A 27,728-nucleotide genomic window follows, 5' to 3' on the forward strand; every position below is an offset into this window, starting at 1 on the left:
TTTTTTTTTTTTTTGTTCTGTGTCATTAGTATATTTCAGAGCTTCTTTCTTTTTTTTTTTTTAATTTGAAAAAGAAAATATCAACATGTCAGCTGACTTAAAAATGAAGAATGACTACTTAGCTTTATTGAACTTCATTTTTACTTTTTTTCTTCACTGGCAGAATAGAAGAGATATGGGTCATAGAAGTGGGCTTAATTAATTCCAGAGATGTAGTTTATAAAGAGAAAAATGTAGAACTGTATTGAAAGGCATGAAAAAGATTTAACTAATATTATTTTGTGACAGTTAAGCTGATTATCAACTTGATTAGCTTTGGAGCTGCCCACAAATTAGTGGACCACCCTTCTGGGTGTGTCTGAGTAGGTCAGGAAAGCATCTATACCTGGTCCCTCTACCGCTTCTCTGTTTCCCAGCTGCCATGTCTTTCTGCTGTGTTTCTGCCTTAGAGCCAGCCAACCATGAGCTGAATCCCCTGAAGCCATGAAACAAATTAAATCTTCCTCTTTAAATTGTGTCATATATTTGATGCAAGCAATGGGAGAACTTACTGATGTATATGATACACCCTCACCATAGGTGGGAAGACTTCACATCTTCAAAACTACTCTCTTCAGAGTATATTTATGAATTCAATTCTGCTCCTACTTAAATCCAAGATTTTTTTTCAGTGAAGTTTACAGACTGATCTTAACATTAATATGGAAAGAAAGAGGGCCAAGAACAGCCAAGGCAGTTTTGAAATAAAAGAATGAAAATTTGGAGTCTTATCTGACTATCTGTAAAAAATGAGACAGAAGAATCTAAGTATATCCATGCCAACAGGCAGCTTTGGCCTTCAGTAATTTGGAATCTCTTTGTCAGAATTTTTAAGAAGTGGAAAAGAGAGGGAATCTTAGATGCAACAAGGATCTTTTTTAAATTAATGAAGGATTTTCAGTATCTCTTTATGTGATTGTACAGTTTTTGAATCTCTTGATCTTTTCTTTATTTGGGGTTTTAATTATAATAACCTGAACTTGCTATCTCTAAGCTAGTTTTTTCCCCCTGTACCAGTAAAGTTTCCTAGTTCTACAATAGAATTGTATATTAACTGGGTTGATTTTGAAGAACCTTTTCCATGCTCATTGAGGTCATTGAAGTAGGAATAAATTAGGGAGGTGAAAGATGAGAGTCCTAGGTTAGCCTCTGTGACTTCCTGCACCATATAAGTCACCCCCGTTACTGACATCATTTGGCAGTAGTATTCCCTGGACAGGACAGAAAGATTGTCAAGAGAGTACTCTTGGATCTTGTGAATATGCTGCTATTCTTAGAAGACTAAAAGAACACTTATTTTTACATTTAAATAGTAGAGGTTCTCAAATTTGTAAATACATATTCCCATTTCTTGGGAAATACAGAAGAATAAGAGGAAGAAAAATGGTCTACATCTTTTACTTTTATCTTTCATGGAAGTACTTTATATAGTTAGGTCATGCTAGCTATGTAATATTTTCCTACATAGCAGCAAGTCTTTTCTGAAGATGTTAAATATTTTTGTAAACCTCATTTCTAAAGCCTACTAATAAATATTATGATATTCCATTGAGCAGGTAGACCATAGATTAACTCTTCATCTCATTTTTGGACCTTTACCGTATTTCTGATTTTTTTAGAACTGCAAATATGAGTCATACCACATTTCAAAAATCTTACTGATAGTGGGTATTATATTATACATAATATACTGTTACACAATAACTGTCATTTTTAACTTGAGTTCCAATAAATCTTCAGCCTTCCTTATAAATAATAAGATAATACTTTGAACAATTAGCCACATTCACTTAAACATAATATCTCAATAGATTACCATGCATTTCTTTTTTTGTTTGTTTGGAGTTTGTTGGTTTTGTTTTGAGACAAGGTCTCACTATGTAATTAAAGTTGGCCTTGAACTTACTGTGTAGCCCAGGATGGCCTCAAACCCATCACAGTCCCCCTGCCTTCCAAGTGTTAGTATTATAGGCATGCACCACTATGTCTAGCTCGTATAACTCCTAATAATCATGACTTACATCTGTATCAATTTATCCAGAAAGGTGAAATAATCTATTGTTAATGAACAAAAACTGTGTCTATATGGCCTTTATTTTTAGAAGGAACTATTTTAGATAATTCTTTCTGTATACAAATAAAAGTGGATAGGCACATAGCTAGATATGAAGATGGACAGGTGTAAAAGTAGTCATAAGGGGGTCGGGGAGATGGCTCAGTAGAATAAGTGCTTGCCTGGCAAGCACAAGGGCCTGTGTTCAATGCCTGGTTCCGCCAAAAAAAAAAAAAAAGTAGTCATATGGATATATACCAAAGTATTAATCATGGACTCTCTGAAGGGTGGGTTTATGCTGGTTTCATTTCCTGCTTTATTTTTTTATAAGCTAATGTTTACTTTTATATTCATGAAAAATAACAAAAACTTCAGTATGTAAGAGAAGTTGGAGGCATGTTTCAGAAGTTTCTTGCTGGCTGCATGAGGGTAGCCCTGATCATAGGTGGGAGAGTAAGACTTTCTAGCCAAACAGCAAAAAGCATAACCTTCAGTGGTTCAGAACACATGGGGATGCTGTGGACTGTCTCACATATCATGTCTCATGTCTGTGCCCACCAGGATGGATTTATTGCTGAGAGTGTATTCCATCTGACCAGCTACAAGATGCAGCAGCACAAGGATTCAAGGAAATATTGGCATCTACTCTTTGTATTGTTGACAGTACTTCAGTGTTAGGGAAATAGATTTGTTTCTCTTTTTTAACCTTTGCATTGCTTTTTTTTGTTGTTGTTGTTATAGCAGAGAATTTCCTGTCAGTCACCTGAGCACCAGCTTGAGTCCAAGAGCTATTGTTTAATGCTGCTGAATTTATAATACATGAGAAACATTTTCCCAAGCTGTCCCAGTTTTTCTAAAATTTTTTCCAAAGCTGATAAACCATTCTTCCCTTTTACCTTGAAGTAATTACTTGGGGAAGTGTCCCAGGTTTAGTAGGAAAGTGGTTCTGTCAGGTAGGCAGCAGTGCTGATGTATATGTTCCAAGAGATATGAAAGTAGAGAGACTTGATGTTTTACCTTAGGTTTGCTTACAATGGTATCTTTTTTAACTTCTGCAGGAAATGTGAAAGCATGAACGCAAATTGTTTTCTATTTAAATGCTTTTCTTTAAAATATGTCTTTTTACATGCTACTACATTGCTAGTTTACTATTAGGTTATTTGGATATATATCTGTTTATTTGTATGCTTATTTTCTTTGCATTCAGGTTTTACATTTTTGCTCTAGTTATACACACACAAGCAAGATTGGGCCCTTGACTTCCTTTAAACACATTGTCGCTATTGACTTCACCATGCTCTTATCTCTGACCAAATTCTCTTCCCTTCCTGCCCTGTCAGACAACACATAGGTCACAAACATGTAGGATATGCTTGTTTGCCCCTTTTCATGTTTCAGAGCCCTCTGCAGCTTATTTTCATGCTGGGAGACCTGAGCCTGGTTCTTTGGCTATGCTGCCTGAGTCTTCTCCTCTTCTTAAAGCTGGATACTAAATAGTCTCTTACCTCCAAGGACTGTAGTTGGGCATAAATGAAAAGGTGCTGAAGGGTGCCGTTTCCCACTATGGATTCTGCTATCCTTTATTGCACATCAGTAGATGTAGGTACTCTGCCTTCTGATAGGGGTTTATACTTACGTTATGACAGTAGTTATTGTAGACCATAAGTAGTTGGCAATGCCTACTGAGTTTTGAAGACTAGAATCATTTTTTATGTTCTACCCATGGTGCTGAGTATAGTGCACATTGTAACTTACCCAATGCATTTGATAAATGCTTACTGTATTTTCTCATAGACATAAATTCAATGATTTTTATTTAACCAAAAATATATCAAATTCCTTGTACTCATATTTAAGTTTCTTTTTTGTGACACCAAATATTTTAAGAAATATTTCCTTTTTTTTTTTTTTTAAATATATTTAGTACAGGGTCTCACTACACAGATCAGACTTGTAGTGATTCTCCTGTTTTCAGCCTTCCAAGCGCTGGGATTACAGGCATGTGCCACCATACCTGTCTAAATCGTTATCTCAGCGCACCCCCCGGGGGGGGGGGGCAACACAACACTCTGGGGATTGAACCCTGGTCCCTGCATTTGCCTTACCATGTGCTTTAATCTGCTGAGCTATGTGGCCGGCCCTAGAAATATTTCCTTTAAAAGAGTTTATATTTACTGCTATACCCAAGCATACCTGTATTGTCACTTAATCTTTCTAATGGACCAATTTAGGGAATAAAGAAAGCAGGCCTCGGCTGCAGACATACACAGAGAAGGGCGCCAAGTACGGAGACACAGGATGACTTTTAGTTTGCACTATTGCCCTTCCCTTGCTTCGTCAGCAGGAATGTGTGGAAAGCTTGAGCCTTCTAGGTTCACATTCACCGTAGTTTGGAGGCCAGACATCATTACACTTACCTAACTGGTAGAATTTAAGACGGGTATTATGTCAAGTATTGTTTTGTAAATTTTACGTAATATATGTGTAGTTTTAAGTGTTAAAAACAAACTAACCAAGTCTGTGTAACACACACAGAGACACTCATACTATCACTTTGGAAATGTGTATGGAAAAGTTGAATTCTGTTGTGTGTGAGGTCTAGTTAGTGAGGTCAGCAGAAACTAAACTTCTGAGGTATGCTTAAGATTATGTTTTTAAAAACTTAATATTAGTAAAATAGATTTCAAAAAAGCCCATATAGTGTAGAACTATACTCAGGTCTCCACTTAGAAATAATGCCTGTAGGAGCAGCAACTAGAAGGAAAATGGTCTCCACAGAGAGAAGAGTGCGAAATCAGTAAACACCCTTGCATATGCATTGTAAAAAATTTTACAGCAATGTTTGATTAAAATTTGTTTACTGAGAAGCCCACCTCTATTTAAAAAAGCTTATATGTAATAAACAGGATATTTCTAACTCAGAGAAACATATCAACTTCACAGCTTTTTTACAGTTTTGTGGAATGCAATGCCTATGAGACATTACAGCATTAAATTGTTCAAATGAAGAGATGAAGTGAGAAATTACATCTCGAGAGTGTGTGCCTGCATAAAAACTCACATGTTGAGGGTTAATTCCTCTAAAGAGCTTTTTGTGAAGTGTGTTGTTGGGGAGAGCACAGTGCTTGGAAGGCAGTTAAAGCTCATAGCAATTGACTATTGGGGACACTACTGACCCTCCTCCTCCCAGTAGGCACAGATGCATAATGTAGTGTTTCGCAGGACTGTACCTGGAAGTCTCTTGGCCAGAATCTTAAGTGAAGGCAAAATGTGTGAAAAATCATTGACATCTATCAGCACTTAAGTGAATTCTTCTTTGAAACTCTAGTGTAAACAAAAGGGAAGTGAAAATGACAGAACCTAAGTGAAAGAGATTTTGCATCTTAGTGTGAAAAATGGGTCAAGGGAGATCAACTCACAAAGTTTCTGGTGGTAAAGAAGCCAGGATTTAGGATTTTTAGGGAAGTACAAATTTAGCCACTCAATTCTGAGATACACTGAGAAGTTGTATGTGAAACTGCTTAATAGATAACATTAATATAAGTAGAATGTTAGAAACAAGAGATAGGAACTTTTTAGAAATGAATGTAAAACCAAAAGTTGAATACAGTGTTTTTTATTGAGCTTCACTGTTACTTGGCAATGCTCTAAAACAGATGATTAAATAAATGGCTTATGAAGAGCCATCCAGTTGCATTGTTTTAGGAATGGGTTATATTATAATAAACTAGTCATCCTAATCACATTTATTCTATTTTAAACTGGGTTGCTAAGCTGATTGAGTAGAGGAATGCAAAGCCCTCAGCAAAATGTATTTACCATAGGTATATATCATGATGCCCTATGAACAATCCAGAGGTGTGTTTGTCTGTTGAGTGGGCAGTTGTCCAATTGCTGGAAAAACAAATGCCAGGAAGACTGATAAATGGGCTGGTGTCTCTCTGTAAATGGGCCTCTGGAGATTTGAGAAAGTCTGTTCTTAGCAATGTTCTGTGTGCTTTCTTCATTGATGATATTTATGAAATATAACATGCTGATTAAATGTCTTCATGACAAAGCAGTTAGGAAAGCCTAATATATTAGATGTTAGAACCTGGGTTTAGGAAACTGGAAGTAGCTCAAACATTAAAAAGAACTAAATTTCATCAATGTAAATATAAAACTCTGTTCTGAGATCTAAACACGGTTGTTTGGCTACAGATCAGAGATATAGCACAGTAGTAAAAGTGAGTAAAAACAGATGTAGCGATCTGAGCTGATTATAACTTTAATGTGGGTCACTAGGTACATGGCTACTGAAAGTTGCATCTTCTGGGCTGCATTGGTAAATATTGCTCACACCAGATAGCTATCCTACCATGGTCATACTGTCTCATAGTGCCTCACCTGTGCAGTTCCAAGTAGCTAGATTTAAACAGCACATTCTTGTAGGAGAGAAGTGGCATTGAAGGAAAGTACAGAGGTATTGAGAATGGAGGACTTCAGAATGTGTGGTAGGTAGCTATAGGTATTTGAAAGATGAAGAAACATAAGCAGCCCTCTTGATGAGCAGAAGTTTCAGAGGAGCAAATTTCATCAAGCTATGAGGAAATGCAGCCTAGTATTGAAATGAGTTTTGAAAGTTACTTTGGCACCAACAAGGTAGGGACAGTAACAGTATTTGTTGGGAACTTCAGAGGAGATCCCTGTATTGGACCTCAGGCTAAACACATAATTTCATTGATCATCAACTATCCTAGGATGATGTCTAGTTGAGCATGCTGATGATCCTAAGTAAACCGTATAATTATGGTGAAGGTGGTATGGTTCAGAAATGCTTTAAATCTAACTATTTTGCTGATATTTATTTATTTATTTATTTATTTTTAAATGTAGACCTGTGCATGCTTTGCTTGGTTATTTAGGGCTTGAAATACAGAAAGTCTGAATTAGGATCAGTTCCAAGTGTGCAATATATATCTGTTTGTTTTTTTTTTAATGTATTTGGTTGTTGCAGGGTCTCACCACGCAGCTCACACTCAAGGTGATCCTCATGCGTTCAGCCTTCCCAGTGCTGGGATTATAGGTGTGCGCCACTACACCCAAACCCTGGCCGGCTCAGTTTGCCCTGAGAGCAGGGCTGGTGCGGCATGTGGTGCCAGGGATCAGACCATGGTCCCTGCATTGGCCTAAACTTGCCTAAGCAGTGCTTCAGTCCACTGCGCTATTTCGCCATCCCCTACATCTGGTTTTGAAGACTTAGTTTGAACATTTTTTTACCAGTATCATACCAGAATAATGTTTGCATCTGTTGGGTTAAATGAAATGTCTTAAAAATAATTTTACCTGTTTTTACTTTTCATGTCAGTACTCTGAAGTTTAAAATTGCCTTTGTAGAAGTGATTACACTGGAATACACTTCTCTTGGAAGTGCTGGTCTAGGACCGAGGTTTCACATTTAAACCAATTTATAAATGTTTGTTTTTTCTCTTTTGTTTGTAGACCTGAGAAGATGGCTAAGCTCCCAGTGATTTTAGGCAATCTAGACATTACAATTGATAATGTTTCCTCAGACTTCCCTAGTAAGTGTAAGTTCTGTGTAATAAACATACAAAACTTTTGCTTGCCTAGTTTTTACCTTAGTTTGTACTGTTTGAATATCTTTTCAGATTATGTTAATTCCTCATACATTCCCATGAAGCAATTTGAACCCTGTACTAAGACTCCAATAACATTTGAAGTAGAGGAATTTGTGCCCTGCATACCAAAACACACTCAGCCTTACACAATCTACAACAATCACCTTTATGTTTATCCTAAGTACTTGAAATATGACAGTCAGAAGTCTTTTGCCAAGGTGAGTGTGCAGGTGGGGATTCATACTCAATATCAAACTGTCCTTTGGGATTTTGCTTTCTATGTGCATAGTTACATGTCCTGACTTTTTCTTATACCTGCTTCTTTAAATATTGCTACAGGCCAGAAATATTGCAATTTGCATTGAATTCAAAGATTCAGACGAGGAAGACTCCCAGCCCCTGAAGGTTTGTAGGGTTTTATATATACTGTAATATTCTGCATATATAATTTTTCCATCTTAAAAGTGCACTTGCATGATATGCAGCTAAGGTAATTTTATAACATTTAATTGATAACAGATGAAAAATATATTATAGAACTACATCTGCTGAATCTTACAAAATATAGAATACCTAAGTTCTTAGTCTTGACTATCTTTTGTTATTCTGTTTAGGGTTGAAATTTCCTATGTATTCAATTCAGTAAAAGCTTATTTTGTACCAACTCTGAAACAGGTATATTGTGAGTGCTAAGAATTATAATATAAATAATATTTGTAATGCAAATAATAGATCCACAGAAGAGCTTTAGTAAATGTACATTATAGTTAACAAAAATAATAGTAGATTGTAGGTAGCATTCATTGAATACTTCTCATACTCCAAGCAGTGTTCATTTGCCTGCTTAATTCTTTTGATTCTCATAATACTCTTTTCGGTTAGGCATGATTTAGTTCCATCGCTTTAGATGAGACTAAAGCATAGAATTTAAAAAGTTGGGCAATGTGGAAACTGTGATTTAAATCTGAGCAGCCTAGTTCCAAAGCCTTTACTAGGTTCCAAATTCTTTACCAGGTTAAAAACTTTCTAAAAAGAGATGGAGACAAAGGAACAATAAGAAATATAGTATTCACGCTTGATAAATTTACAGTTTAGTGAAACACAGTCGTTGGGAGAACTCTTGGCACCCAGGATAACTGAAGTAGTTTTTTAGAGATAACTGAAGAATCAGTGTAGAAAAGTGCTGAGAAGACACACAGAAAAGAGTTAACAGTTTCTTGAAGAATGTTTGCTTGGTGCACACAGAAACAAAGGTCATTTGGACAGTTATTTAAGCAGAAACATGTGAGTATGGAAGGAAATAGTAAATGAAGGGTCACTCAGGCATAGATAAGGGAGCAGGGAAGTGGGCCTGGAGATCTCCTTATAGGTGACCTGGACCCCAAAGTTAAAAGTTAGTAGGCAGTAGAAGTCTATCTAGGGTGTATGGTATAGAAGACCACTTCACAACTAAATTTTATCTCTTACTCTACTAATGGAATCCTGATGTTTGCCCATTGTAACTCTTACTTTAGTGCATTTATGGCAGACCTGGTGGCCCTGTATTCACAAGAAGCACCTTTGCTGCTGTTTTACACCATCACCAAAACCCAGAATTTTATGATGAGGTAAGTAGTATCTTCAAGGAAAGATTGGTTTTAAGGGAGATATCAAGTTATTTGTCTGGTATAGCAAAATTCAGCAGAAGCTGTATATTACCCTGGAATTCCAGTAATAGACCTAAGTGACATATTTGTTTTGCATGTTTTTCCAGTTATTAAAATAATACCTTTTTTGTTAAAAAATGATTTAGGAAATACAAGAAATACAGAAAAGAAAAAAAATGATAGTTCAGTAACTGCTACCACAACTAATAATTGTGGCAGGAAATTCATACTTGAGTACAGTTACGTTTCTTGGACCTGAAAATCTTCCTTTTTTATCTTTTGGTTTGCTTATATTAAAGTGCGATTTGCAGTTGACTCTTGAATAGTCTCTGAGGTCAGGGGCACCAACATGCCCCCAGCAGTCAAAAATACACATGCAACTTTTGTTCCCCCAAAACTTAACTATTAGCAGCCTGCAATCTTATCAATAACATAAATAGTGGATTACCACATATTTAGATGTTGAAAAATATGAGAACCATGAGAGTACTTTTTACTGATATGCAAATTTACTGATGAGAAAAACTGCTTATGTAGATATGATGAGTATCATGCAGCATTTTAAGTAGATACTGTATGACACCACATTAGTGACAGGAAGTGGCTATAAAGCTGCAGTATGTTCTGTAGTTGATTTTATCTTTACAGTTGTTTACATTTTTCTTGACTGTAAAGGTGCCATGTACAATCTTTTTTTGTACCAAGAATTGAACTCAGGACCTCTATGCTGCTGAGGTATATCCCTGACTCACTCTGTACAATCTTAAGTGTATCTTAGATTTTGATAAATTTTGATAGAAAAGATTTTTATATACATATAATTTATACATTGTTGAAATATCTAACCTTCTCTTAATTGTTTGGTTTTTTTTTTAATATTTCTAGGCTTTATGGTTTGTCCACAAGTTTTTGTTGTTTTTTTTTTTTTTAAATTATGGAAAATCTCAAGAATTTCTCTGTAGGCCTAGGGTATAGCTCTGTGGCAGAGTATGTATTTAGCATATTTAAAGTACTGGCCTCAAGAAACAGCACCATAAAAGAAAAATAAAATCCTGCATTTAAATGGACCCACTCCCGGCCCCGATGTGGTTCAGTAGAACTGCCTTGAGAATTTTTTTTTGTTACAGGGTCCCACATCATAGTTCAGACTTGTAGTGATGCTCCTGTCTCAGCCTCCTAGCACTGGAATTACAGGCCTACACCACCACACCTGGGTTCATGGGCCAGCACAGCATGTGCTTACCAGGCAGGCACTTAGACTGCAGAGCTATCTCCTCAGTCCTGCCATGTGAATCTTTTTTTTTTTTTTTTTCAGAACAAGGTTTGAACTCAGGCCCTTGCACTTGCTTGCCAGGCAAGCACTTATTCTACTGAGCCATCTCAGCCCCCTAATCTACTTTTTCATATGCAGAGTCTATGTTAAGTTGATATAGTAGTTACTATTTGTTGTATGTCTTCCAATACTTTTAGAGTTGAAATAACCAGCAACCTTTGTTCTGTTTCTGGTCAATGAATTTATTATTCATTTCTCTGTAGGCACAATGTACCTCTCAGATGTTTTTAAATACAAATGTGAAAAACAATCGGAAAATAAATTCACAAGCGTCTGGTGACATGTATCTCTGTTTTCACCAAAAGTCTTTGATCTTTTTGAGTATTAGAAAAGTTTGTTTTTTGTTTTTACAGATTAAAATAGAATTACCAACTCAGCTTCATGAAAAGCACCACTTGTTGTTCACATTCTTCCATGTCAGCTGTGATAACTCAAATAAAGGAAGCACAAAGAAGAAAGATGTTGTTGAAACACAAGGTTGGAAGTTTCATCATTCCTTGTTTTTTGATAACTTATACCTTAGATTCTTAAATTATATTTCAATTGTATTTTTTATAAAAGGCCAGTTCATTTTTTGTAAAAGTTAACTTTTATGTAAGTTTTTATAAAATAAAAATTTTAGAATTACAGTCAAAGAAGCCAAAGTATATTTTAGAAAATGTTCTTCAGAGACCATGTTCAAGAGCTTTTAAGTTTGTCTAATTGATATTTAGTTGTCATAGTGAGACAATTTTATATTAGATCTTGATATGCTTATAGTGGGTATTTTGTTTCCCACAGTTGGATATTCCTGGCTTCCACTACTGAAAGACGGAAGGGTGGTGACGAGTGAGCAGCACATCCCTGTGGCAGCTAGTCTTCCATCTGGTTACCTTGGTTACCAGGAGCTTGGCGTAGGCAGGGTATGGGACTTTGATTATCTCAGTTCCTTCAGGAGAGAACATGAAAATCATAATAATAAGACAGATACTAGATAAGATAAAATACCAACTCAAAGATGAGTCCTTTAAGTTATATAAATTACACTTTCAGCTTAATGTAAATCTGTTAAGCAAATCCCTCATCCACATGGTAGCTAATTCTGAAGGCTTTCTTATTCATGAAAACCTGAGTGTCCTCTGTTTTCTGTAATTGTTCTCTTGGCTTTACAGTCTTTTTAGCTATCTTAAATTTTATAGATTTCAGTTTTATTTTTATTTTTTTCCATATATATATATATTTTTTAATTAATTTTATTGAGAACCAAATAGCAGTGAGAGTTTCAATAATTAATACATTGCATATTGTTGTCTTCATAGTGGTTATTCATAGTACAAGATGCAGCTATGATATGGTGTCCAAACACTATTAGTACAAGTCTTTCTTCTCATTGAAATAAGAGAAAGTAGCTGTATATTTATCTTAACTATGTTGTATATACAGATACAAAATGGTCCTTCATTTGTATCCGCCCTTTTTTTTTTGTTGTGTCAGAGATGGGTATATTCCCTTGCCATTTAAATATTGTAGGTGTGTAAATTCAGCAAAATAATCCAATATATCCCAGTAGTCCATAACAGTAGTGGGTTATCTGTAGGACTGGCAGTGTCAGAAGTAGTTGACTTGAGCCCTTTACAGCTCAGCATGTTAATATGGCTTTACTTTTTATACCTCATTTTTATACTTTTCTGCTGGAGGGTTAAGACCATGATAAAGCAAGACCTGTGTAACAAGAAATGTAACTTTTGTATCTGACAAGGTCAGTCAGATCCCCTCAAGATTTACTCTGAGACTCTGTACCGCAGTTTGTGGATTCTTTGTCAGTGTCAGCCATGTGGATGAGTCATGGCCATTGCTTGGCCAGTTTGCTCTCTGAGAGCCTGAGAGAATAGATTTCAGTTTCATAACATGGTTGGGTGACTCTGTTATGTTAATGTATCTCAGTACTTAAATAATGCCAAATTTGTCCATGTATGGACGGATAGTAAAGTATTCCCGAAGAAGGGTAAACTATACAGCTTTCAGGTATAATTCTAAATGTGAACATAACCTAAAGTAAAGATTTCGGAAGTTAAACATAGATAATTGACCCTTAGCATATATTGAGAGTACCTAGGTCTTACTTGCTATATTTGATACCTTACACTATCTCTTTCAGAATCCTGAACTCAGTCTGGTAAAAAAACATGGGCAAAATAGGACCATTTCTTTACTAAATGGACAATAACTCACACAGTGGCTACTAAGTAGAAAAGATGATTAAAAAAACCCAGTAAGGAAGCGCTGTACTTAGGGCAAGAATATATGCCAAAGTCCATATTGGCTGTGCCTGCTGCAGCCGGGCCCAGCTTTCACATGACTAGTACTCTCTGAGCCTGTAATCCCCACTGACTGTCAGGAGCTAAGGTAATGAATCTGTTGAAATGTTTTTCTCCTGCCTATTTTTTTCAGCATTATGGTCCAGAAATTAAATGGGTAGATGGAGGAAAGCCACTGCTAAAAGTTTCAACTCATCTAGTTTCTACAGTGTATACACAGGTGCGTGCTATTCTATAAAATTAGTGATTGCTCTGTGACTCAGTTTGCACCTTTTTGTTAAATAGAATCCTGATAATGTCATATGCTATTTTTATCCTGCAGATCTTTATTTGAAGAAAGTATGTGGAACTTGCTCATTTTTAGTGATGTAAATGCCTAGCACAAGTAACATTTTTCATCACCGCTCTTCGTTGGAAAATATTTTTGATGCTGTCTTTTTAATGTGACCAATTTCCTAGTATTAAATAAAATTATGTATGTTTAATATAAGAAGCAAATACTCTTATACACACTAATAGACTTTTCTTCTCCTCCTTCCCCCAGGATCAGCATTTACATAATTTTTTCCAGTACTGTCAGAAGACTGAATCTGGAGCCCAGGCTGTAGGGAATGAACTTGTAAAATACCTTAAGGTATCTATGGCTTTCTAAATAGCCTTTTTAAGTGACTTTTGAGTAAGTTGAGTTTTCTATTTGGTAAGTGTCTTGGTTGCTTTTCACTTGTTGCTGGGACAAAATACTCAACATCCAAAATTAAGAAAGGAAAGATTTAGCTCACGGTTAGTGGAGATTTCTGTCCATACTTTGCTAGCTCCAAGGCAGAGTAGCACATTGCACAGGGCAGCAGTTCATGGAGGCAGAAAACAGCAAAACAAAGGGAGCAGACACAGCTGTAGCTTCTTGCAAGCCTCTGTCTCTTCCAAGCTGACTGCAAAGACGAGTGCTCCTCTGAGGAAGTACTGCCTGTCCTTCCACTCTGACTGCAAAGTAGAGCTTTCCACGAAGTGGAAGAAGAGTTGGTGCATAATCCTTATTCAACTCCCTTTTATATACTTTTTGTACTAAGTTACTGTAGGCCCTCCTTGCCCTAGGGTAGGCCAGCCACACCTTAGGGAGGGGCCTCTATACCCTAGGGCATAAAGTCCCTGAGCCAGATCCAGCCAGGCTTCCAACTTCTCCAGTGACACAATGAATCAACCACCAGAGCAAGTGTGTTCTTGGCCGTTGGAAACTTGGTAGGTGCCAGGGATGTTGTCCAGTATGGGTTAGAGTATAGCAGTATAGCATACTGAGTATAGCAGTTGTCTAGCATGGGTGAGAGCCTGAGTTCCATTGCTGCGCTGCATTGTATCAGCCAACCAGAGAAACTTCTGGAAGGATGCTATCACCTAGGTGCTTTCACAGCAATGATTTCAATGTAGATTTGGGGTTTTTTTGTTTGTTTGTTTGTTTGGTTGGTTGGTTGTTTTGTTTTGTTTTGTTTTGTTTTGTTTTGTTTTTTGTATTTTGGGAAGGGTCTACAGCGTGTTCAGGTTCTCACTACTAGATTGGACTCATAGTGATCCACTAATTTATAGCCTTGCAAGAACTGGGATTACAGGCATGTGTCACCACGCGCAGTCTCAATTGCTGTCTCAGCACATCCTGGGGCGCGGGGCCAGCATGGCAGGCTGGGGATGGAGGCCCCAGCCCCTGTGCCTGCTTCAGGCACTTTAATCTGCTGAGCCATTTGGTGGACCCTTCAATGTAGATTTAGACATAGGTGAGAAGTAAACGTAGCACTACACCTGTCTTGTGTAGCAATATTGTATGTTCTCAGAGTTGGACCTTGCAATCATGTTTTTTTATAATGCCTATAAAACCACGACCAGACACAGGTCTCTGTGGAAAGCTCCCTGGGCACTGAGCACAGTGACAGAACAGAAGCAACAGTCTTTGTCCTAGTCCATCTTGTACTGCCGTTGTTACAGGTTCTCAAACAGAAACCAGAGCAGAGTCCAAACTGAGAATTTAAAATGAACCTTTAATACCTACCTAGTTTGGGGCCTTCCTGACTTCCACTCATGCAGGAGAGAAGACAGAGAAGTGCACCGACTGACAGAAAACACGGTTTTTAAGCAGAAATTCTCTACTTAGCACATATACATATTTTAAAATTAATCATTTATAACCTGCCAATGCATATAGGAACAATTTACAAGTTAACTTGACAATAGATTGAGTACAGTATCCAGGTGAGCTTTCTTTGAGTTTTAACAGCACAAAATCATTAGCTACATTCCTACACCGATTAACAGGCAGTCAGGCCTAAAGTTAATTATCACCTGTTATATAGGGGCTGATTGTCCTAGGTACATACACATCAGCATGAATCACTCTGACTGAGGTTACTATAATTTAACACATTCTGAGGTTATTAACCTTTAATCTACACCAATACTATGTCCTGTTTGCTAAGGGCAGTTATAAAAAGAACTAGTAAGTCTTAGGGGGATTTCCCCAGACAGGAGGGTTTAAGTCTGTAATTCTTAAACTAATGAGTGGTCTTGAGCACCTTTTTACTTATTTGCAGAAAATGACCTCAGTGAGTTCAAAATCCAGGTAATCCATTACACCATAACAGAAAACCTGAGACTGTGTATCTTATAAAGAAAAGAAATTTACTTTGTCACAGTTGTGAAGGCTAGAAAGTCTGAGATCCTAGTGCCAGCATCTGATGAGGGTCTTCTTGGTGTGTAATCCCACAGTGGAAGGCAGGAGAGCAAGGTCAGGTGAAAGAGGGGAAGAAGAAAGCAAAACCGTGCCAAACTTGTCCTTTTATAAAGAACCCACCCCCATCAGTCCAAATCCTCCCCACAAGTAATATCATTAATGTATTTGTGAAGCTAAAATCCTCATGGCCTAATAGCTCTTGTTAAATGCTACCTTCTAACAAGGTTGCAATTGGGGATTAAGTTTCCAACATACGGGGCTTGGGAGATAGCTCAGCAGCCTAAGCGACTACCTGGCAAGCACAAGAACCTGAGTTCAGTCCCTGTTACTGCATGCTGTCCTGGTCCCAGACCATAGGCGCGCCATGCCTGCCACTGAAACTGGGCATGGTGGCAGTAATCCTATAATCCCAGAACTGGGAAGGCTGAGACAAGGGGATCACTACATGTCAGGACTGCAAAATAAATAAATACATTTTAAAATTAAAGTTTCCAGCATATGTCATTTTGACAAAACACTCAAACCATAGCCGACCTTACCTTTAAAGAATTATAGTTCACTTTAGGAGGTAAAATGAATTTGGTGAAGACATGCTAGATGGATGAGTCAAAGAAGTAACACACCTAACCACACCCACCTTTTTGCAGGAGGTAGGGAGGTTTCTGAAGTCATTGGAGCAGTGAGAGCGACTTTCAACTTGAGGATAATTGTAGGGAAGCATTTTGGAAAGGAAAATTTAGCTACAGGCATTCTGACAAAGTGTGAAACATGAGAAATAGCATAAATTTGTTTGGTTTAGGCAAGGAGAAAAGCATACATATACATATTTTAAAAACTGTAAGTTTTTTATTTATTTATGATTGCTCTTGGCTTCTCCATCTAACAACAGCAGTATGGCACCTTTGACATTTGTTCTCAGTATAGCTCCCCTGACTCTTTTTCTGTCTTCCTTTTCCAGTTTTAAGGGCTTTTGTGATTACCTTGGTTCATCTCGATAAGCACTAGTTTAAGGCATGCTAAACTGATTTAGCAATCTTAATTTTCCTGTGCAATGTAACATTCACAGATTCTCTGGATTAGATCATAGACATCATTGGGGCCATTGTATAATACACAACCCCCAACATTTCATTTATTTTAGGGGGGATATGTCTGTCTTTTTATGAAACTAAGTAGAACTTTCACTATTCCTTGTCTGTAGAGTCTGCATGCAATGGAAGGCCACGTGATGATTGCCTTCCTGCCTACTATCCTAAATCAGCTATTCCGAGTCCTTACCAGAGCTACCCAGGAGGAAGTTGCAGTTAACGTGACTCGGTAAGGGAGGTGGGTGGATGGATACTTTTCTTCGCTTCCAGTCTGTCCACATCTGGAGCATAGTCATGCTTATCTGGGGTGCTAGTATGTGCTAAAACATTATATTGAAAAAATGTCTTGATCCCGTACATGGGGACCCCATCTAATTCCTGTCTCCTTGTTTCCTAAGTGCCAGTAGCATCATCATTGTTCTACTACTGCTGTGATAATAATGAAATGTTTCCATTTTCACATTACTACTCATTGCTTTATTCATTCCTGTGGTGTGTAGGGTCATTATTCATGTGGTTGCCCAGTGCCATGAGGAAGGATTGGAGAGCCACTTGAGGTCATATGTTAAGGTATGTAAAACAAACTGTTCTGATCATTTACATTTACTGTGGCTCTCCAATTTTCCTTCTACAGACTTTTTTTTTAAAAATTACAAACCTGGTTGTTTAGGGATGCACTTATAACTTGCTACCTGTGCTTTCTCTTACACTCTTATTGCCAGAACTTGTACTAGACAAGAGAAAGTATGAAGAGACATAGCCACTCCTTTGTTTAATTTCATCCTTGGAACAAGTAAAGTGACTCAAATTATGTAGAAGTTTAAAGAATTTTAAGTTGCTTTTGGCTAGGCCTCTGAAAAATTTAGTCATCTTCATTTTTCCTGGTTTTTTTAGTAAATTCCAAGCACAATGGCTTCTCCCAAACAAGAGAGGCTAACTCTGACCAAAATTAAGTGAGATGACTATGTGGGACAGCAAGAGATGTCACTAGGACAAATATCTAAAGGTCGTTTATTTGTGTGCAACATTACAAATACATAGTAGTACTGTGCTAAAAAATTACATGCATTCAATGTAAGTTTGTTTTGTGAACTACAGCTATGTGATAATTCAAGTAGAGTTTGGATTCTTGAGGGTATCATTTACCAGTGTTGTGGGACATATACCTTGAAGCCCCTCACACAGGTGAAGTTACGGGCTAGTGGTCGTTGATCTGAGTCAGGTGATTCTCTTTCCTGATGGCCTCCATGAGACATCCTGGGCTCCCTCTTTCTGTCACATGACGATCACCGTTCCCACCTTTGTTTCCATGCCTTCCTATCTCCCACCATAGAATTATACTTTGGTCCCTGATCTCCATTCTTTGGAGCCTCAGTGTTCAGCCTACGCTGGAGAACCAGAGCAGTAAAGTCTCTTTCTCTTTTTCTTCCAAGTACGCTTATAAGGCAGAGCCATATATTGCTTCTGAATATAAGACAGTACATGAAGAGCTGACTAAATCCATGACCACCATCCTCAAGCCTTCTGCTGATTTCCTCACCAGCAACAAACTACTGAAGGTATGTCTGGATAGCCAGTGCAACCCTTTATTAAAATCTATTTATGTATAGGTACTAAGTTACAATTAGAAAGAAGCAAGAAATTCTAGAATCTACTGCACAGTAGGTGACTATAGAAACTAATTATTGTACATTTCAAAGAGTAGAATGAGTAGTTTTACAAGTTTTCACCATAGAAATGAAAACTATAAGAAACTAGATAAGCTTAACCATATGTAAATATTGCACAACATAAAAACATACCGAAACATTGTGTGGAATTCCATTAACATACATAATTTGTATGTTATCATGTATCAGTTAAGTAAGTCAAGGATCACTGGGTTTAGGGACACAAACCTGTAGGGGACTTCTTGGGGAGGCTGAGGTGAGAGATTGACTTAAGCTTAGGACTTTGAGACTAGCCTGGGCAATGCAGAGTGGTGACAGAATTCTCCACTTACAACCTTCTAATTGTGTAATGAGATAGGAGCTGCAAAGAATGACCATGTTTACAGTTGCATTGGCTCTTGAATATAAGTCATTATATTCTAACAGTGGAGGCAACTGATTTAGAGATTACATATATAGAGTGTCACCAAGCCAGAGCTCTGCACAAGACAAGCTGCATGGATAATCTAGCAGTGCATCTTGTTGGGGAGACCAGCAGTTTCCCAGCAAGATGGGGTTACTGTTGGACATATCCAAGCAAAAGATGTCTAGTCTTTCTCCTCTGGGACCTGATGATTTGCCAAAAGGTTCAGCTGTGTCTTAGGGTCACAGCTGTTTCTGGCTAATACCATTGTTAGCCTAAGACAGTTCACTTCTTACCTACTAATTTGTTGTTTTTCTTACTGAGGTCTTATTTTTTTCTTTTTAGTATTCTTGGTTTTTCTTTGATGTGCTAATTAAATCCATGGCTCAGCATTTGATAGAAAACTCCAAAGTTAAGGTATGTTACTCCATGTGAAGACTTGTGTCTCCTTCATTCTGTGTACAGCTAACACTTCTGAATGTTCTCTATGTGCCAGCCCTGGGAATAAACTACATGCTTTATAAGTAATAAAATATAATTTTATGACAATCCTACATGGAAAATACTTTTACTATTTATTTTATATATGAGTAGACTGAGGCCAGACTGTGCCAACCCCTGCTGCTAATGTGTGGGAGGACCTAGGTTTTAAAACTAGGCTAGATTGCATTGCTGTGTTCCAGAACCAGTATGTCATTAAATCCAAAGAACAGTATGTTTTTTTTCTTTTCACTGGCATAGTCAAAAGAAAAAGGGTCTTCAGGTTTGTTGAAAAAAGTACTTTAAGAATTAATTTTAGGGGCCAGAGAGATAGCTCAGTGAAATAGCAAGCACAAGGTCCTGAGTTCCATCCCTGGTACCACCAAAAAAAAAAAAGACTTAATTTTAAATGCTCCTGCCTAGCATATGTTAAGTGTCTTGACCATTGTAGATGTTTCTCAGGGGCTTAGATGACAGCATCTCACAAATTTGTTCTTTAAACCTATTTATGGGTTGTGAGATAATCCATCTCTTTGTGATAAATGTGTAGTCTCAATTTTCTGTGTCCCTCAGTGCTTCCTTTTGGATAGATGTGTGTGCCATTGTGACCCTGTGCCCTGGTTCCTCCTTACTCATGTTGTCCCTTTGTTCTATTCGGATGGGCCTAGTCCCTCAGATGGATGACTGGTCTTATCTGTGGACTTGTGCTTGTCAAGGTACGACTGGCCCTCTGGTGGTCTGAGGTAGAAACATCTCTCTGAAGTTCCATTTCAGTAAACACAATGTCACTCTGTGGGTTTGATGGTTGGAAGAGCTCTATTTGAAACCAGAGTCCTGGAGCTATGCCTGTGACAATGAATTATAGCCATATGGTAGCTACATGCTGGGCCTTGCTGAAAGGAGGGAAGCCATGCTGGGAGGCATGTGGCTGTGGTGCTATGTGTTCTTACAGTGAACACTGTTCTGCAATTCTCATAGGTAAGGGAGAGAGAAGCTGAGGGTTAGAGGATTGAGATCTAGGTCTTCTGCCCACAGTCTACGTGCTCAGAGGAAGCTGTACAAAGGCTGTGAGATTGTGCTGGGCAGAAGACTGATGGCTCAGAATCTAAAAGCTATACTTTTCTCCTGTATAGTAGGTACTGGTGCCTGCTCAGGTGGTTCCCCTTTCTATTTTTCTTTTTGTTTTGTTTTGCTTTGTTTTAAATCAGTTTAAAGATTCTGATTTTTAGTGCACAAGAAGATGCCAGATGGTGGTGGGCTCTGCCTTTCACAGAGAAATGTACCATCTAAAATGTGCCAGAACAGCCTGCCAAGGAAAAAGCTAGCAGATTGTCTTCTTGGCGGTATGTAGCTAACATGCATGCCCACAGACACACAGACACAGATAGATACGTCCGTGCACACTTGTATATGTTACTTTTCTGTTTAAAATGCTGTCAGGTGCAGAATAAAATTATATGCTGTATTCATTTCTAGGTCTGTCATACTAAAGTATTAAGGACCAGGTGGCTTAAACAGTAGAAACTTATTTTCTCACAGTTGAAATGCTCAGTAGTCCTGGGTCAAGGTTTCAGTGGGAAGATTGATTACCTTGAGGCCTCTCTTCAGTTTGTAGATACTGTTTTCTCCTGTGTAGGTCTCTGTCTTCATCTCTTTCTTAACAGACACCAGTCACTCAATTTAATCACCTCTTTAAAGCCTCAATGTCCAAATAAGTATTTGAAGGTTAGAACTAATATATGAATTGGGAGATATAATTCAGCTCATAACAAAATGTGCGTGGAGTTTTCATTATTTTCTAAAGCACCTGCTTACACACGCTTAGGCAGGTACACAGGAACCACGGTTCAATCTCCAGCACCACGTGCCACATCAGACCCGCCTTTGGGGCAGGCTGAGCAGGCCAAAAATTTAAAAAAGATTTAACAAAAATTTAAAAAAGGAATTCAGGTGGAAAAGTATACTTAGTTCAATAGTCATTTTAACTCCTGATGAGCATGCTGAGGGAAGTGGAAGCAGAATGTTCCAGAGCACAGAGGACTGCCTGAAGAGGGGTGGATCAGGATGGGATCCTGATTAGTAAATGGGAATCTGCTGGGTCTGAAGGAGGGGCGTGAAGACTAGAACAAAAACTGTGATGGGAAGGGCTGGGAGCCAGCACCACACAGTAAGGGAACTGCAGTTGCCCAGTCCCTCCTTGTGGCAGCTGCTGCTGCAAAACCACATGAGAATTGGTGCAGGGAATGAACACTCCCATGACAGGGCCATGATCAGGTGTCAGTACCATCGTTCTGAGAGCAGTGTTAGGAAATGAATAAGGGAAGCTAACGTATGTGTGTTCTCAAGACAGCACGTTAAGCCACAGCACTTCAGGAATAGTGGGGACCTGAACAGTATCTTCTGGTTCAAATCCCTTTGTCTTACAGACTTAGACAGAAGTTAGATCCACAAAGAGCAGAGCCTTTCGCTGATGTCCTGCCACTTCCAGCCTTACGACACAGTCCCCCAACTCCTCTCCTCTAGGAAATTGGTCATTTGCCTTTTGAACTTTATCCAAACTATTGAAATACTGCCATGCACAGCCTTTTCTGTAACTTAATTATTCTGGTCCTAAAACTATATTCAGGGCCAGCCAAATAGCTCAGTGGATTACACTGAGAGATACTGTAGACCCTGTCCTAAATACAAACAAAACAAAACTATGTTCAGAGAATTTTTACAAGTCTTTAAAAAAAATAAATAAGAGAAATATTGTCCAGCTGTTCCTAAAGAGAGCACTAACATCCAAAAGGAGAAAGTTAACCTCCCATCATTTACTCTGCAGAGAAATTGAAAAACACACCCGCTCCCCTTGGAAAGCTTCCCATCCTCACCCAAGAATGCATGCTTCTGCCCCTTGTGCTGTGGATGCCAGCTGTTCTTCCCACACATTGTTGGTCCAGGAACTCCTCCGACACTGCCTTTATGCAGTTTATTTCATATCTGAGATCTGTTGAGCTGTGCATTTTTCAATTTATTGTTTGGGGATTTGTCTTATATTTATTAAAACTTTACTCTTTAAAGTGGTGTGTGCCCATAATCGCAGCACTACGGAAGCTGATGCAGGATTTCAGGTTCCAACCCATCCTGGACAACTTAGTGGCTTAATGAGTTCCTATCTTAAAAAAAAAAATAAGAAAGGACTGAGGATAGAGGTTTATGCAGAGGCCCTGCATTCAATTTCTAGTATAAAAAGAATAAAAAAGAAAAGAATTTACATCTTAAGAATTGTATGTCCTAGACCCCTATTCCAGTGTTCTGAATCTAGGAACAAGTTCAATCTCTTCATGACTTCTCTAGCTTAAAAGTATTTTATTTAAAATTTTATTTATGTGTGTGTGTGTGTGGCCAGCTCAGCCCACCAGGGGGCGGGGCTGGCTGGCATGTGGTGCTGGGGGATTGAACCGCAGTCCCTGTGCTTTGCTAAGCTTGTTCTAAGTAGGTGCTTTAGACCACTGAGCCATCTCGCCAGCCGCTTAAAAGTATTTTAGAAATCCCTTCAGAGTTTTTATCCTAAAGATTATTAATTTATAATAATTTGTAATTTTAATGATTTATTTTTATGTCTTTTAAACATAGACCTGGCTTTTCTTTTCCCCTCAGGGAATTAGAGTACCATGAACCTGGTACACACCAATTCTGTTAAGGGTTCTTGGGCCCTAGATTAGGTTCTAGACAATGGGGTTTTTTTGTTTGGTAAGTTTTGGGCTTTTTAAAACAAGGTCTCAAAGAACCTAAATAAATAAATAAAACAAGATCTCACTATGTAGTTCAGGCTGGCCTTGAACTCATGCTGGGATTGCAGGTATGTGTGCTCCATATTGATACTTGAAATACCCTACCCAGGGAAATCCAGCATCAGTTGGTATTTGGCAACATTGTGTATCTTGAGTCGCTGCCTTCAGTGTGCATCTCTGTGCATTCCCAGTGGTCATGGAGTGACACCACTGATGCATATTTGTAGTATTTACATGGAAGAATACATTTTCACTGGGTTTTTTTTTTGTACTGGGAATTGGACCCAGACCTTTACACTGAATTATGTCCTTAGTGTAGCCCTACCTGCCCTTTGAGATAAAGTCTTGCTAAGTTCCCCAGGCTGGGTTTGAATTTGGAATCCTTCTGCCTTAGGTTCCCAGAGTGCTGGAATTCTAGGAATAATCCCACATTCTTATGCATGCTTTTAATGTTGCATTGTGATTGAAGGTGGAAATGGCTACCTATGGCCACCATCTTGACTCTAGTCCAACCACATGTGTGTTACATTCACTGAGGTAGAATATTAATCAGAGCCTCTCCTTGAACTAGCATCTGCAATAAGGAATTTTTAACTTTAGTAGTTGAAGCCTGTGGTTTAGATTGATCTCATAAGACTGAGCCATACTTTAGTGTTTCGTATGTGACAGGTGCTTAGAATTTATAATAAGTAGTTTTTGAGGAAAATACAAAATATCATTGAAGCCTCCTGGGAAGTCCTCCCCAGCTCTCTGCTTCCGTGTTCACAACTTTTAGATGTTTGTTTCTACCATTTATATTTAGAAACTGTAATTCCACCAAATTGGTTTTAAATGTCTTCCTCCCACACTGCCTCAAGCTAACTACTAGTATTCTAAAGGTACACTTGAGGAAAGGAGGTTGGAAAGTTGGCATAAGTAGGAAAAATGTGTGATTGTAACTGTGTTTACAATTGAGCAAGAAAAGAGCTTTCATTTGAAAAGTGTACAAAGGACAGTATGGTCATCTCCTATGTGGACTGTTTGGACATCCCCCAAAATGGTCTATACATACCTGTACTTCAGTAACAGGCAGAATGTTGATATTAATAGCCGTACTCCATACTTCCATCCAGGAGGGAGTATTTTGAGCAGTTTTTTTGTGAGGTATAGAGCACAGAAAAGAAATACAAGTAGAGTAGAGGATGTCTCCAGCCTGAAAGTTGACATGGGCACTGGAGAGAGACTATTGAGCCTCTGACAGTTACAGCATAGTGCAGGAAGGTGTATGTACAAGCTCCAAGAGTAGTAGAAACTTGTGGGGTAGTGGGTTTAGAACTTTCCTAGACCTCGAAGGATGCCAAAATTCAGAGAGGAAAATGGGTCTTAGGCAAAAGGAATAGGTCATGCCCAGGCAAGGTTTGGGACAGAGCTCAGGGTGGCTAAATTGAGATTAGAGTGGGAAGAGAAAAATCCAGATTGCTTAAAAAACATGGATGAGATTATCAGGATCTTTAAAGCCAAGAAGGTGTGATTTAGTAGAGATCATAGAGAGGTAGACTAGGTTCTTTAGTAGGAGTGGTAAGATTTGAAAACAAAAACAAGAAAGTGTTAATTGTAATAGAGTATCTTGAAAACCATTATATCAACGAATTTGCCTATTTACAGGAATTTAAAGAGCATACAGAATTGATTCATGAATCTTTTTATGCTTCCTTTTTTTGCTTTCTAATTTCATTATTTTGAAATGATTGTGTTGAGGCCAATGAAGATTTGATATTAAGGATGAAATAAGATTAAGGATGAGGATGAACTGTGTTATGAATGAGAAACATTATTAAGACAGAACCATTAATCAGTGTACAGTTTCCTTCTCTACTAGTTTAGTAAAAGAAATGAAAGCTTGTATCTACACAAAGACCTGTATGTTTGAAGCAAGGCATGGTGGAGTGAGGAGAAATGAGGGGAGAGGAGACCATGGAGTTTAAGGCAGCAGGATCACTGCAAGTTAGAGGCCAGCCTGGGCTGTGTAGCGAGACAATACCATCACCCCTCTGTGACTTACAAAAAAAGAAAAAAGACAAAGATGTTTATAGCAGCTTTATTCATAATAGTCAAAAACTGGAAGCAAGCAAAATATCTATCAGCTAACAAAAAAATAGACTAGCAGTGTTGTATGACAGAATGCCATCTAGCCGTGCCGGCTCCATACCCCCCAGAGTACACCAAGGTGGCAATTGAGACTGGGTATGGTGGTGCATGCCTGTAAACCCAGCACTTGGGAGGCTGAAAACAGGAGGATCACTACGAGTCCGATCTATGTAGTGAGACCTTGTACGCTCTATAGACCCTGTCCTAAATTCATTTTAAAAAAAAGAATGTTATGTATTAACAAAAGGAGACAAAATACTCATCCTTGCAAAAACAACGAATATCAAAAGTGTGATGTTAAGTAGGCAGACACAGATGACTACATACTGGTACATGTCATTGGCACATTTCTTCTCCGCCCTCATTACTTTTATTGTTTACTAAGCCCCCCCCAAAAAAAAATCAAGTCTATTCATGATAAATCTTACTATATCTCAGAGAACAGTAAAATAGCCCCATAGAAAAGAGGCCTCTAAACTCATCAGAGAGTACAAGAACCCAGTAAAAAAACACAGAAGTAAATATCCAAAGTCTTTACCCAAAAGCTGAGATTTAGGCAGCAGCATATTAGGAACGTAGATGATTGATAGCGCACAGGGCTGTCATCACTGAGTCTCTGCAAAGCCTTGCCTTTAACAGCAGTGCCCATGGCAACCTCTCCAGCAAGCCTGGGTGTGGGTCTTCAGGAAGATGCCACTCAGTCGAGTAACCTGAAAGCAGGACTTGAACACCCAGCAGGGCCACCTATAGGTACTCGGGTCACAGTGTAGTGCCGGGCAGAACTCGTGGCAGGTGGGCTGAGGGAGGCTCGTCCTGTGTGGACAGGTGCCAGGCAAGCAGACCTTGCACCAGCAGCATCTGTTGGAAGACTAGATGGTGGCTCCCAGGCCAGTGGGGATCCTACAGCAGCATTGGTGAGAGGCCATCATGCTGAGGAGTTACTGTTTGTTTACCTGCAAAGTCCCTGTGTCTTACTGTCCTCTCCTCTGAGCTCCCTTATATACTCACTGCTCTGGGACCAGCCCATTATCCTAGACTTTTCCCTCCATTTCATGTTATAGTTATCTCTATAAAAGCATCTAATTAATTTTATCATCTTTAAGTGTATGCCTCACTGCATAAAAAGGTTTTAGTTTTATTGCCAACTTAGTAATCTTTACCGTAGCTGTTTGTCACTCCTGGGAAAGCTCTACTTCAGCCTGCAAAGGCCCTAAGTTAGTGCTTCCCAGTCACTGATCAGCATTAATAATGAGTTGGAATATAAATATCTATTGTTCTTCAGCATGCCTTAAAACATAAAAATTTATTGTAAAGATCTTCTAATAAAAGCCCAAGTGGAATGAATAGTGTAGTGACTGTCATATCATCATTTCAGCTTCAACAATTTTCCAACATTCTATCATTCTTGCTTTATATATTCACTGTCACACTTTCTGTTTATATTTTAAAAGAAAGTTCCCCAATTTTATCATTTTTATCTATCAAAGCCTTAATGCATCATCTCTTAACAAATAAACCTTTAAAAAAGACATAGCTACTATACCTTTATGTTAAACGAAATGGTGCTATTTCTTTGTTATCATGTAACACACAATCTATATTCATTTTTCTGCAGTGTTGCCCAAATGTCATTTTACAGTTGGTTTGCCTGAGTCAAGATCTAAATAAAGTCCACATATTGCATTTAGTTTATGTGTTTCTCAGATTTTTTCTCAAATTATCCTCAAGCTGTTCACTTGTCATTTGCTTGTTAGGTTTATTTTAATGCAGTGTATTTGTTGAAGAGGTTGAGTCATTTGTCCAGCAGTATTTCCCACATTCTAGAATTGGCTAAATAACCCCACAGTGTATATGTATATGATTCTGTATTCCCTACATTTCCTCTAAACATGTAATTACATCTAGAGGCTTGGTTTCATTTATTTCATTTAGTTTAGCTTGTTCCTTGCAAGGATATATACCTCATAATTGTTGCTACTGCAACAATTGGTATCAAGAGGCCTATGTGTCTGGTTGGTCCACTTTCAGTGATAATATTATTGACTAACAGGTTTCTTTGTGTGTATGCAATTTATACATGATAGAGGTCTTCATCTACTTTTCAGTTTCATTAACCATTGATTTAGCTTCACCCTGAATGCCACAAGCACTGTTTGGGACACGGCTTTGTTAGAAGCGACCAGTCTGGGTATCCAGCATTCATTCCTGATGGTTAGTGGGCCTTTCCGAAGGTCCTAGAGGCTAATCCTATATTAATGCTAACACTTCATGACACAGAGCTATCACCCACACATATGGGACATAATGCCTGTAAAATTTCAAAACAAGCTCTATTCCACTTTTAAAAGTAGACGTACTTCTGATTTGATTTGAAACTGTCTCATTGCTATCTGTTTATCAATAAAATTTTGAAAAAAAAAATAAAAGTAGACAAGCTTCCTATGCAGATAACTTGATCCTACCATGGTTGATTTTTTTTTTTTTT

General features: G+C 38.2%; 1 protein-coding gene across 1 annotated transcript in view; it reads left to right on the top strand.

Moving 5' to 3' along the window:
- Positions 1 to 27,728, top strand: part of Dock9 (dedicator of cytokinesis 9) — a 191,133-nt gene that overhangs the window by 77,500 nt on the left and 85,905 nt on the right. Inside the window, exons 18-29 of the mRNA XM_023715194.1 lie at positions 7,574 to 7,653; positions 7,741 to 7,928; positions 8,050 to 8,115; positions 9,225 to 9,317; positions 11,043 to 11,166; positions 11,470 to 11,591; positions 13,120 to 13,206; positions 13,531 to 13,620; positions 16,901 to 17,016; positions 17,288 to 17,357; positions 18,221 to 18,346; positions 19,206 to 19,277. Coding sequence (XP_023570962.1) covers positions 7,574 to 7,653; positions 7,741 to 7,928; positions 8,050 to 8,115; positions 9,225 to 9,317; positions 11,043 to 11,166; positions 11,470 to 11,591; positions 13,120 to 13,206; positions 13,531 to 13,620; positions 16,901 to 17,016; positions 17,288 to 17,357; positions 18,221 to 18,346; positions 19,206 to 19,277 — 1,234 coding nt within the window. The remainder of the gene's footprint in view (positions 1 to 7,573; positions 7,654 to 7,740; positions 7,929 to 8,049; positions 8,116 to 9,224; positions 9,318 to 11,042; positions 11,167 to 11,469; positions 11,592 to 13,119; positions 13,207 to 13,530; positions 13,621 to 16,900; positions 17,017 to 17,287; positions 17,358 to 18,220; positions 18,347 to 19,205; positions 19,278 to 27,728) is intronic.

Source organism: Octodon degus, unplaced genomic scaffold (genome assembly GCF_000260255.1).
Source record: "Octodon degus isolate 3935 unplaced genomic scaffold, OctDeg1.0 scaffold00039, whole genome shotgun sequence".
NCBI classification, from domain to species: domain Eukaryota; kingdom Metazoa; phylum Chordata; class Mammalia; order Rodentia; family Octodontidae; genus Octodon; species Octodon degus.